Here is a 13,515-nt window from a genome sequence, read left to right as displayed (position 1 = left end):
TGTAACATTTAAATTTACATTAGAACATCTCCGCGCACTGCTTAAGGAGGTATTATCTACTCTGGATGATTGTGACAATTTGGTCATTCCAGAGAAATTATGTAAGATGGACAAGTTCCTAGAGGTTCCGGTGCCCCCCGATGCTTTTCCTATACCCAAGCGGGTGGCGGACATAGTAAATAAGGAGTGGGAAAGGCCCGGCATACCTTTTGTTCCTCCCCCTATATTTAAGAAATTATTTCCTATAGTCGACCCCAGAAAGGACTTATGGCAGACAGTCCCCAAGGTCGAGGGGGCGGTTTCTACTCTAAACAAACGCACTACTATTCCTATAGAAGATAGTTGTGCTTTCAAAGATCCTATGGATAAAAAATTAGAGGGTTTGCTTAAAAAGATGTTTGTTCAGCAAGGTTACCTTCTACAACCAATTTCATGCATTAATCCTGTCACTACGGCAGCGTGTTTCTGGTTCGAAGAACTAGAAAAGTCGCTCAATAAAGAATCTTCGTATGAGGAGGTTATGGACAGAGTTCAAGCACTTAAATTGGCTAACTCTTTTATTTTAGATGCCGCTTTGCAATTAGCTAGATTAGCGGCGAAAAATTCAGGGTTTGCTATCGTGGCGCGCAGAGCGCTTTGGCTAAAGTCTTGGTCAGCGGATGTGTCTTCCAAGACAAAATTGCTTAACATCCCTTTCAAGGGTAAAACACTGTTTGGTCCTGATTTGAAAGAGATTATTTCAAACATCACCGGGGGAAAGGGCCACGCCCTCCCTCAGGATAGGTCTTTTAAGGCTAAAAATAAGCCTAATTTTCGTCCCTTTCGCAGAAACGGACCAGACTCTAATTCTACATCCTCTAAGCAAGAGGGTAATACTTCACAACCCAAACCAGCCTGGAGACCGATGCAAGGCTGGAACAAGGGTAAGCAGGCCAAGAAGCCTGCCACTGCTACCAAAACAGCATGAAGGGATGGCCCCCGATCCGGGACCGGATCTGGTGGGGGGCAGACTTTCTCTCTTTGCTCAGGCTTGGGCAAGAGATGTTCAGGATCCTTGGGCACTAGAAATAGTTTCTCAAGGTTATCTCCTGGAATTCAAGGATCTACCCCCAAGGGGAAGGTTCCACAGGTCTCAATTATCTTCAAACCAAATAAAAAGACAGGCATTCTTACATTGTGTAGAAGACCTGTTAAAGATGGGAGTAATTCATCCAGTTCCAATAGGAGAACAAGGGATGGGGTTTTACTCCAACCTGTTCATAGTTCCCAAAAAAGAGGGAACATTCAGACCAATTTTAGATCTCAAGATCCTAAACAAATTTCTCAGGGTTCCATCGTTCAAAATGGAAACCATTCGAACGATCCTTCCCACCATCCAGGAAGGCCAATTTATGACCACGGTGGATTTAAAGGATGCGTACCTACATATTCCTATCCACAAGGAACATCATCAGTTCCTAAGGTTCGCTTTTCTGGACAAGCATTACCAGTTTGTGGCACTTCCATTCGGATTAGCCACTGCTCCGAGAATTTTCACAAAGGTACTAGGGTCCCTTCTAGCGGTTCTAAGACCAAGGGGCATTGCAGTAGTACCTTACTTAGACGACATCCTGATTCAAGCGTCGTCTCTGTCAAAAGCAAAGGCTCATACGGACATCGTCCTAGCCTTTCTCAGATCTCACGGATGGAAGGTGAACAAAGAAAAAAGTTCTCTGTCCCCGTCAACAAGAGTTCCCTTCTTGGGAACAATAATAGACTCCTTAGAAATGAGGATTTTTCTGACAGAGGTCAGAAAATCAAAACTTCAAAGCTCTTGTCAAGTACTTCATTCCGTTCTTCGTCCTTCCATAGCGCAGTGCATGGAAGTAATAGGATTGATGGTTGCAGCAATGGACATAGTTCCTTTTGCACGGATTCATCTAAGACCATTACAACTGTGCATGCTCAGACAGTGGAATGGGGATTATACAGACTTGTCTCCGACGATTCAAGTAGATCAAAAGACCAGAGATTCACTCCGTTGGTGGCTGACCCTGGACAATCTGTCACAGGGAATGAGCTTCCGCAGACCAGAGTGGGTCATTGTCACGACCGACGCCAGTCTGGTGGGCTGGGGCGCGGTCTGGGAACCCCTGAAAGCTCAGGGCCTATGGTCTCGGGAAGAATCTCTTCTCCCGATAAACATTCTGGAACTGAGAGCGATATTCAATGCTCTCAAAGCTTGGCCTCAACTAGCAAAGGCCAAATTCATACGGTTTAAATCAGACAACATGACGACTGTTGCATATATCAATCATCAGGGGGGAACAAGGAGTTCCCTGGCGATGGAAGAAGTGACCAAAATAATTCAATGGGCGGAGGATCACTCCTGCCACTTGTCTGCAATCCACATCCCAGGAGTGGAAAATTGGGAAGCGGATTTTCTGAGTCGTCAGACTTTCCATCCGGGGGAGTGGGAACTCCATCCGGAAATCTTTGCCCAAATAACTCAATTATGGGGCATTCCAGACATGGATCTGATGGCGTCTTGTCAGAACTTCAAGGTTCCTTGCTACGGGTCCAGATCCAGGGATCCCAAGGCGACTCTAGTGGATGCACTAGTAGCGCCTTGGACCTTCAACCTAGCTTATGTGTTCCCACCATTTCCTCTCATTCCCAGGCTGGTAGCCAGGATCAATCAGGAGAGGGCTTCGGTGATCTTGATAGCTCCTGCGTGGCCACGCAGGACTTGGTATGCAGACCTGGTGAATATGTCATCGGCTCCACCATGGAAGCTACCTTTGAGACAGGACCTTCTTGTTCAAGGTCCATTCGAACATCCGAATCTGGTCTCCCTCCAACTGACGGCTTGGAGATTGAACGCTTGATTTTATCAAAGCGTGGGTTTTCAGATTCTGTAATAGATACTATGATTCAGGCTAGAAAGCCTGTAACTAGAAAAATTTACCATAAAATATGGAAAAAATATATCTGTTGGTGTGAATCTAAAGAATTCCCCTGGAACAAGATAAAAATTCCTAAGATTCTATCCTTTCTACAAGAAGGTTTGGAGAAAGGATTATCTGCAAGTTCTCTGAAGGGACAGATCTCTGCTTTATCTGTTTTACTTCACAAATGGCTGGCAGCTGTGCCAGATGTTCAAGCATTTGTTCAGGCTCTGGTTAGAATCAAGCCTGTTTACAGACCTTTGACTCCGCCCTGGAGTCTAAATCTAGTTCTTTCAGTTCTTCAAGGGGTTCCGTTTGAACCCTTACATTCCGTAGATATTAAGTTATTATCTTGGAATGTTTTGTTTTTGGTTGCAATTTCTTCTGCTAGAAGAGTTTCAGAGTTATCTGCTCTGCAGTGTTCTCCGCCCTATCTGGTGTTCCATGCAGATAAGGTGGTTTTGCGTACTAAGCCTGGTTTTCTTCCGAAAGTTGTTTCCAACAAAAATATTAACCAGGAGATAGTTGTACCTTCTTTGTGTCCGAATCCAGTTTCAAAGAAGGAATGTTTGTTACACAATTTGGACGTAGTCCGTGCTCTAAAATTCTATTTAGAGGCTACTAAAGATTTCAGACAAACATCTTCTTTGTTTGTTGTTTATTCTGGTAAAAGGAGAGGTCAAAAAGCAACTTCTACCTCTCTTTCTTTTTGGCTTAAAAGCATTATCCGATTGGCTTATGAGACTGCCGGACGGCAGCCTCCTGAAAGAATCACGGCTCACTCCACTAGGGCTGTGGCTTCCACATGGGCCTTCAAGAACGAGGCTTCTGTTGACCAGATATGTAAGGCAGCGACTTGGTCTTCTCTGCATACTTTTGCCAAATTTTACAAATTTGATACTTTTGCTTCTTCGGAGGCTATTTTTGGGAGAAAGGTTTTGCAAGCTGTGGTGCCTTCCGTTTAGGTGACCTGATTTGCTCCCTCCCTTCATCCGTGTCCTAAAGCTTTGGTATTGGTTCCCACATGTAAGGACGCACCTATGTTGGAGAAAACAGAATTTATGCTTACCTGATAAATTGCTTTCTCCAACGGTGTGTCCGGTCCACGGCCCGCCCTGGTTTTTTTAATCAGGTCTGATGAATTATTTTCTCTAACTACAGTCACCACGGTATCATATGGTTTTCCTATGCATATTTCCTCCTGTCCGTCGGTCGAATGACTGGGGTAGGCGGAGCCTAGGAGGGATCATGTGACCAGCTTTGCTGGGCTCTTTGCCATTTCCTGTTGGGGAAGAGAATATCCCACATGTAAGGATGACGCCGTGGACCGGACACACCGTTGGAGAAAGCAATTTATCAGGTAAGCATAAATTCTGTTTTCCATTGGTCCAACGATGCTCAAAAATCGTCTGACCTCTTAAAAGAAAAATTCACTACTGCTCCTATTTTGCATTTCCCAGATCCCACCCTTCAGTACACTCTAGAGGTAGATGCATCTGATGTTGCAATAGGAGCTTCACTCTCACAACGTTTTTCCATGAAACACCCACTGCACCCATTAGCGTTCTATTCCAAAAGTATGTCCCAAATGCTCCAAACAGTAAAGCGATACGTAGAATCATGTCCAACATGTATTCGGACCAAACCAGATGTTAATAGACCTTATGGATTTTTATTACCTTTACCAATTCCAGATAGACCATGGAAGGAGATAGCTATAGATTTTATAGTTGAACTACCCAATTCATCCAACTTCACAACTATTCTTGTGGTGGTTGATCTCCTTACTAAAATGGCCAATTTTCTACCTACCCGTTCTTTACCTACTGCTTCTCAAATCGCTCAGTTATTCTTAAATAATATTGTGCAATTGCATGGGTTGCCATCTTCCATCACTACTGACCGGGGGACACATTTTACCTTAAGGAGCTCTCTCTCCGTCTTAATATAAAATGAAGACTTAGTACCGCTTTCCATCTGCAAACTAACAGACAAACAGAGAGGACTAATAAGTGGTTAGAGCAGTACTTAAGATCACACTGTTCAGAACAACAAGAAAGATGGGCTAATTTTCTACCTTGTGCTGAATTTGCCTACAATAATTCTAACAATTCCTCTACTGAATGTTCACTATTTTTATGCAAACTATGGATATAATCCCAATTTCTATATGATTCCTGCCGTATATTCTAGCTTACCATTGGTTGATGATCTCATGAATTCTCTTTCCTGGACATTGCAAGTCTTGAAAGATAATATCTCAGAAGCCCAGGCCACTCAAAAACATTACTATGATCTTTGCAGACAAAAACCCCCCCAGAATCCAAAATTGTGTGAAAAGGTGTGGCTTTCCACAAAATATCTAAAACTCTGCACTCCATCCCAAAAACTAAAGTAGTTTATTCATAGGACCTTATGAAATATCTAAAATTATAAATGAAAAGGTCACTCTCCAGCTTCCTCCTACCTTCCGCATACATCCCACATTCCATATTTCCTTATTGAAACCCTACAGAACCCTCAGAAATTCATCTATCCTCATTCCCCCTCCAGTCGTTGTTCAGGATTTGGAATATGAGGTTGCAGACATTCTTGATTCTAGGAGGTTTAGGGGACTACTACAATATTTAGTTCATTGGAAGAGTTACTCTCATGATGAGAATTCCTGGGAACCTGCATCTAACTTATCAGTGGATCGTCTCATCTCTCTTTTTCACCAGAGACATCCGGGCAGACCTAGTGCTTAAACCCCTGAGGGGTTTCCTGAGTGGGGTGTCCTGTGCCTTTAATTAGGGGCATGATCTTATCTAACTACTTCCCATAAAAGGCCTTGCAAGGAATCTCTCATTGCAATTCTTCCTTTATTTTCCTTGCTCTACAAAATAGATCCTTTTCTATAACATTCATTACAAACGTTTAGTAGCAGTCATTGCCATCCTCACACTGTCAGAGCTGTCTCCTCACTACTCTCTCATACACTATTAGCTGCATTCACTAATATTACCTCATATCTCTAACGTTTAGTAGCAGCCACTGCGTCCTCACATTGTCAGAGCTGTCTCCTCACTTCCCTCTCATACACTCATGTTAGCTGCATTCACTAATATTACCTCATATATCTCTAACGTTTAGTAGCAGCCACTGCGTCCTCACACTGTCAGAGCTGTCTCCTCACTTCCTTCTCATACACTCATGTTAGCTGCATTCACTAATATTACCTCATATATCTCTAACGTTTAGTAGCAGCCACTGCGTCCTCACACTGTCAGAGCTGTCTCCGCACTTCCCTCTCATACACTCATGTTAGCTGCATTCACTAATATTACCTCATATATCTCTAACGTTTAGTAGCAGCCACTGCGTCCTCACACTGTCAGAGCTGTCTCCTCACTTCCTTCTCATACACTTATATTAGCTGCATTCACTAATATTACCTCATATATCTCTAACGTTTAGTAGCAGTCACTATTGTCCACTCACCTCTTTAATTTCTTTGCTACTAGAAATGTTGTTTAATTGATGCTTTTGTCCATTTGCAAACTTTAGGGCTTCTGCAATACGGTGATAGGTTTCAATTCTTTCTGTTTTATCCCGCAATGAGTTCTCCGAAAAATTATAACCTGAAATCAGAGGACTTCTGTCATATCTGCAGAGAACATGTATACAGAACTTTCATACGCAATGAGATGTTGCTCACTGTTTACTATGGGAAAATGTAATTGAGAATATTTTATTTCTATTACAGAACGGTGCAAAACATCCATGTGAAATTATTCAGAACTCTTGACATTCAAGCATAAAATAAAATACTGTATATCAGTCCATGGGGTAGCTTTATCATAGTGCGAGCGGACATGATACGATGCAGTGTATCATGTCCTCTGCACATCGATAAATGCCGACGCTGTAAGCATTTATCATTGCACCAGTAGTTCTTGTGAATTGCTTGTGCAATGCTGCCCCCTGCAGATTTGCAGCCAATGGGCCGCTAGCAAGGGGTGTCCATCAAGCCTATTGTATTTGATCAGGTTGATTTCGTTCCGCGGCCTCAGAGCAGGTGGACAAGTTATGGAGCAGTGGTCTAAAGACCGCTGCTTCATAACTAATGTTTCCGGCGTGGAAACAGGGGCATCAAGCTCCATACGGAGCTTGATAAATCGACCCCCATCTATCTCTTGTAAAATCTTATAAATTAATTATAAAATCTTACACCGGTGGTACTTAAAGTGAATAAAAGCCCGTTTTTAAAAAAATACTATTAAAAACAGGGGCACTTTCATTCATCAAAGTTTATAAAGCAGCCGTTTCGTTTAAACATTTACCTCTCTTCTCTCCATAGCCTGAGACGCTTCCCCCGCCTGCAAAACCTGTTTTTATACATCAGCAATGATGAATCCGGCTTTCTCCAATAAAGGCTTCCCCCAGAGCAAACATTGTCTGAGGCCATGCCGTGATTGGAGGAAGCCGGTTTCTTCATAGCTGATGTATAAAGACAGGTTTTGCGGGCGGGGGAAGCTGCTCCGGCTGTGAAGAGGAGAGAGGTAAGCTTTTAAACAAAATGGCTGCTTTGTAAACTTTAATGAATGAAAGTGCCCTTGTTTTTAATAGTATTTTTTAAAAAACAGGCTTTTATTCATCAAAGTTGACCTGCACTTTAAAGTGATGGTAAACCTTAACTAATCAAATGCCATATATTTAATCTTTGGCATTAAAAAGGTATATATGTACCTTTTAATTTTATTTTAATCCATTTGTGAAAGGGTTAAATTAGTGCATATAGTAATGCTTTTTTTTAATGTTATGCCGGCCCACTTGGATGAAATCTTTTTTTTTTAATGACAATTCCAGTGAACATCTAATGAACATGTGTGTCATTTGACAATCTTGAAGTCCAGCCACTTTAAAGCCCTTAGTGTAATGTTATTAACATGTCATGTGATGTGTTTGTTAATTTGGATACAGAATGTTGATCGGCTGTTGGTCTTTCTACCATATATGGTAACAAGTTCAGTTAGGATAATAAACAGTTAGTGACTAGATGCAGATTTGTGTTCTCTGAGTTATTCCTTGGTAAGACACTAATTTGAGTGACTACACAAGAACAATACACTTAGAAAGCCTATGTAGAGAGTGAGTGGAACTTCTCGACACATCACAGTCCAGCAAAAAGAGGAAAAGAAGAGGGTGGAGGAACAGACAATACCAATAAGGATTATAAATCTTTTATTATAAAATATTTATATACTTTCTTAAAAACATAATTATGTGGTTACTTGCAAACTAGTATATTTTTCATTGCAACATTCTTATAGTCTGAAATTTACCTTCACTTTAACTCCAAGCAGACTTAGGAAAATATCTATTAGGGAAAAACATTTGTTGGAGATGTGAATGTGATGTAGGAGATATGGAGCACATTTGGTGGACCTGCCGGAAACTAACCCCATTTTGGCAGGCAATAGAATTAGAAACATCTGTTATATTAAATAAACATATCCCCGTAAACCCAAATATCTGGCTGTTGATGATGAGTTCTCTTCCATACTTCCGGCTGTTAAAAGGAAATTACTGTGGTATGTAGCTCAGCAAAATATGTCATAGTTAGGAGATGGAAATCTATAGAAATATTGTTGCCAGTTGGATAGATACTTGTAATGAGATGCTGAGTTAGAAGAATTGCATTATACTAAGGTTAGACGTAGAGAAGTCTTAAGATCATCCTATTGTCTTCAATCCTTATAAGGTACAATACCCAATGAATGCTACAATAGAACTGTCCTTGGTGTCTTACTAGATGATGATTTATTCATACTTTGTAAACATTATTGTTGTTATGTTCTCTTTTTTTCTTCTCTTTTCTCTTATATATACACAGTTGTAAAAATCCAGACCAAATTCTGTAATTTTGTAAAATTATTTTTTCAGTATCTTTGCACAATGCAAATTATATTGTCTGTAATGTCATTATTATAGTTGGTCAATAAAGAACAAATACAAAATAAATAAACCTGGCAAGGAGGTTAAATACACAGGGCTGTACCCTCACCTGGAGCAGAAGAAAACACAAAGCAGAGAATGTTTGTTGAAAAATAAAATGGCTATATCACATTCTATTTTCTGGAAAGTCAAATAGATAATATAAAATAATTTCAATCCAGGTTCATCAAAAGAATGCACTTATCCTGCTAGCTCTATCTGTCTGTCAATTTCCATAAATCAGAGCTCCTTACCATCCTACTTGTGGTAGTGTCACAGTTTTGGGGAGCTCTACCAGCCAAAGACTGTCCCAACCACATGACACACTAGACCCTGTCTACACAATGTCCTACCCCTCCAAAGACTACCAGTGATTCCACTGCCCACTGATGAACACCTGTAAATCTACTCAAAGTCAGCTTGTCTCAAACTGGAACCAAGGCATGTTGGGTGGTAAAAACTACTGACTACATTTACTTCAAACTTTCATGGATGGTTGTGACTCAAATCTGAAGTGGATTAACAAATGTCAGACACATATGCCTAAGCCATTTAAACATTACATTATCATTTACTAAAAAAGTCAAAGAATGTACATTTGTGAATGCTTATAAATTCTATAAACAGAGAATGTGAGTGCAGGGTGTAGGAAATTAATGTGTTATTACAGTGTGTGTGCTGTCTGGTATGGATTTTTTTAATAGTTAAAACGTGCCATAGCCTAGAATGATCTTACCTTCCAGAATATTGAGAATGAAGCTAAGCAGTGCTCCCCCTGCTGGTGGAGGAGCAGTATACAGCACAGTATTTCCCAGAGAGATATTCATAGCTTTAACTGTTTGCACCTTGTAATTCGAAAAATTCATCTAGGGTCAGCTTACTTCCTAAATAAAATGAGTATATAATGTAGAAACATCAAAATGATGCCAAGGTACAGAATGGAGTTGAACAATCAAAGGGGATATCAGAGGAATAGAAGAGATCAAAGTTGAATAAAAGGCATTTGAGTTAAGTAAAACACTAACCCTGGGCATTGAGGTCCTCCAGCATTTGCTGGGCTATTTCCCCCTTGTAGAAGACGTCTGCTCCTTTCTCTGCTATAGTTCTTAGTGTGTGTCCCAGCTGGGTGAAGTTGAGGGTTTGTCCTCTTGGTTAGCAGTTCATGATTCTGACAGCACAACTGGCTGGGAGACAGTGAATCCTGTAAATCAGATAAGACTATACACTGCTATCTCCCTGTCTATATGTGAGTGTGTATGTAAAGTATGTTTGATCTCCAAATCTAACCTAACTCTAATGTGCAGCAATATTATTTTCTATACCTGTACTATTACCTGACAGTGCCCTCCCCACACTCCCTACCTCCCACTTACCACAGAGAGCTGTTTTTTAAGAGGTATTTTAACTTGAGGGTATTGAAGGTAAGTGCTCAGAAGGACAGAGATCTTCACTCCTTCTGTAATGAGCTTGATAGTGGGTTCAAACAGAGTTTTCCATGGTAAACGCCCATATCGCTGATGAGCCGCCTGATTAGCCCCTCAGCTCACCTGGAATCCCAAATCCATTTCACACCTGCAGAGGATATCATTGGATCAGCAGTGTCTATATCACCCTTGTCACAAATGACCACACTTTTATTATAGTATATACAGTGAAGAGGCCGCTATTATGCAGGATTCAGCACAAATAAACAAATATTACTTGGAATACCTAATTTCACACATCATACACAGCTGACTGAAAATAGAAAACACTCTGACCTAGATTTGGAGTTTGGCCGGTAGCCGTGAAAACCAGCGTTAGAGGCTCCTAAACGCTGGTTTTTAGGCTACCGCCGGTATTTGGAGTCACTCAAAATAGGGTCTAACGCTCACTTTTCAGCCGCGACTCTTTCCATACCGCAGATCCCCTTACGTAAATTGCGTATCCTATCATTTCAATGGATTTTTCTAACCTCCGGTATTTAGAGTCGTTTCTGAAGTGAGCGTTAGACCATCTAACGACAAAACTCCAGCCGCAGGAAATAAAGTCAGTAGTTAAGAGCTTTCTGGGCTAACGCCGGTTTCTAAAGTCTTAACTACTGTACTCTAAAGTACACTAACACCCCATAAACTACCTATGTACCCCTAACCGAGGCTCCCCCCACATCGCCGACACTCGAATAAATTTTTTTAACCCCTAATCTGCCGACCGCCACCTACGTTATCCTTATGTACCCCTAATCTGCTCCCCCTAACACCGCCGACCCCTGTATTATATTTATTAACCCCTAATCTGCCCCCCTCAACGTCGCCTCCACCTGCCTACACTTATTAACCCCTAATCTGCCGAGCGGACCTGAGCGCTACTATAATAAAGTTATTAACCCCTAATCCGCATCACTAACCCTATAATAAATAGTATTAACCCCTAATCTGCCTCCCTAACATCGCCGACACCTAACTTCAATATTAACCCCTAATCTGCCGACCGGAGCTCACCGCTACTCTAATAAATGTATTAACCCCTAAAGCTAAGTCTAACCCTAACACTAACACCCCCCTAAATTAAATATAATTTACATCTAACGAAATTAATTAACTCTTATTAAATAAATTATTCCTATTTAAAGATAAATACTTACCTGTAAAATAAATCCTAATATAGCTACAATATAAATTATAATTATATTGTAGCTATTTTAGGATTAATATTTATTTTACAGGCAACTTTGTAATTATTTTAACCAGGTACAATAGCTATTAAATAGGTTAAGAACTATTTAATAGCTAAAATAGTTAAAATAATTACAAAATTACCTGTAAAATAATACTAACTAAGTTACAATTAATCCTAACACTACACTATCAATAAATTAATTAAATAAACTACCTACAATTACCCTACAATTAACCTAACACTACACTATAATAAATTAATTAAATACAATTCCTACAATAAATACAATTAAATAAACTAGCTAAAGTACAAAAAAGAAAAAAGAACTAAGTTACAAAAAATAAAAAATATTTACAAACATAAGAAAAATATTACAACAATTTTTAAACTAATTACACCTACTCTAAGCCCCCTAATAAAAAAACACAAAGCCCCCCAAAATTAAAAATATGCCCTAACCTATTCTAAATTACCAAGTTAAAAGCTCTTTTACCTTACAGCCCCTGAACAGGGGCCCTTTGCGGGGCATGCCCCAAGAAGTTCAGTCTCTTTTTCCTGTAAAAAAACACATACAATACCCCCCCAACATTACAACCCACCACCCACATTCCCCTAATCTAACCCAAACCCCCCTTAAATAAACCTAACACTAAGCCCCTGAAGATCTTCCTACCTTGTCTTCACTCACCGGGTATCACGATCGGCTCCTGGCTCCGATATCTTCATCCAAACCCAAGCGGGGGGCTAGACATCCACTGAAGAAGTCCAGAAGAGGGTCCAAAGTCTTCATCTATCCGGGAAGAAGAGGCGATCCGGACCGGCAACCATCTTGATCCAAGCGGCATCTTCTATCTTCATCCGATGACGACCGGCCTCCATCCTTAAGACCTCCACCGCGGACCCCATCTTCTTCCGGCGACGTACAACTGAAGAATGACGGTTCCTTTAAGGGACGTGCATCCAAGATGGCGTCCCTCGAATTCCGATTGGCTGATAGGATTCTATCAGCCAATCGGAATTAAGGTAGGAATATTCTGATTGGCTGATGGAATCAGCCAATCAGAATCAAGTTCAATCCGATTGGCTGATCCAATCAGATTGAGCTCGCATTCTATTGGCTGATCGGAACAGCCAATAGAATGCAAGCTCAATCTGATTGGCTGATTGGATCAGCCAATCGGATTGAACTTGATTCTGATTGGCTGATTCCATCAGATCCATCGGATGAAGATAGAAGGATGCCGCTTGGATCAAGATGGTGCCGGTCCGGATCACCTCTTCTTCCCGGATAGGATGAAGACTTTGGACCCTCTTCTGGACTTCTTCAGTGGATGTCTAGCCCCCGCTTGGGTTGGATGAAGATATCGGAGCCAGGAAGCCGATCGGTGATACCCGGTGAGGTGAAGACAAGGTAGGAAGATCTTTCAGGGGCTTAGTGTAGGTTTATTTAAGGGGGGTTTGGGTTAGATTAGGGTATGTGGGTGAGTGGGTTGTAATGTTGGGGGGGGGGGGGTATTGTATGTTTTTTTTTACAGGCAAAAGAGCTGAACTTCTTGGGGCATGCCCCGCAAAGGGCCCTGTTCAGGCCTGGTAAGGTAAAAGAGCTTTTAACTTTGGTAATTTAAGAATAGGGTAGGGCTTTTTTATTTTGGGGGGCTTTGTTGTTTTATTAGGGGGCTTAGAGTAGGTGTAATTAGTTTAAAATTGTTGTAATATTTTTTCTTATGTTTGTAATATTTTTTTATTTTTTGTAACTTAGTTCTTTTTTATTTTTTGTACTTTAGCTAGTTTATTTAATTGTATTTATTTGTAGAATTGTATTAATTAATTTATTGATAGGTAGTGTTAGGTTAATTGTAGGTAGTTTATTTAATTAATTTATTGATAGCGTAGTGTTAGGTTTAATTGAACTTAGGTTAGTATTATTTTACAGCTAATTTTGTAATTATTTTAA

At 40.6% G+C, this 13,515-nt stretch overlaps 1 protein-coding gene across 1 annotated transcript in view; it reads right to left on the bottom strand.

Annotated features, from left to right (window-relative positions):
* The window catches only part of GGT5 (gamma-glutamyltransferase 5), a 134,627-nt gene that overhangs the window by 61,027 nt on the left and 60,085 nt on the right, over positions 1-13,515 (bottom strand). Inside the window, 7 exon segments of the mRNA XM_053699795.1 lie at positions 6,408-6,547; positions 9,640-9,763; positions 9,765-9,787; positions 9,929-10,050; positions 10,266-10,435; positions 10,437-10,460; positions 10,462-10,475. Coding sequence (XP_053555770.1) covers positions 6,408-6,547; positions 9,640-9,763; positions 9,765-9,787; positions 9,929-10,050; positions 10,266-10,435; positions 10,437-10,460; positions 10,462-10,475 — 617 coding nt within the window.

The sequence above is a fragment of the Bombina bombina genome, chromosome 2 (genome assembly GCF_027579735.1).
Source record: "Bombina bombina isolate aBomBom1 chromosome 2, aBomBom1.pri, whole genome shotgun sequence".
Taxonomy (NCBI): domain Eukaryota; kingdom Metazoa; phylum Chordata; class Amphibia; order Anura; family Bombinatoridae; genus Bombina; species Bombina bombina.
The sequence above is the reverse complement of the archived record's forward strand: the minus strand, read 5'-3'. Positions and strand labels throughout refer to the sequence as shown.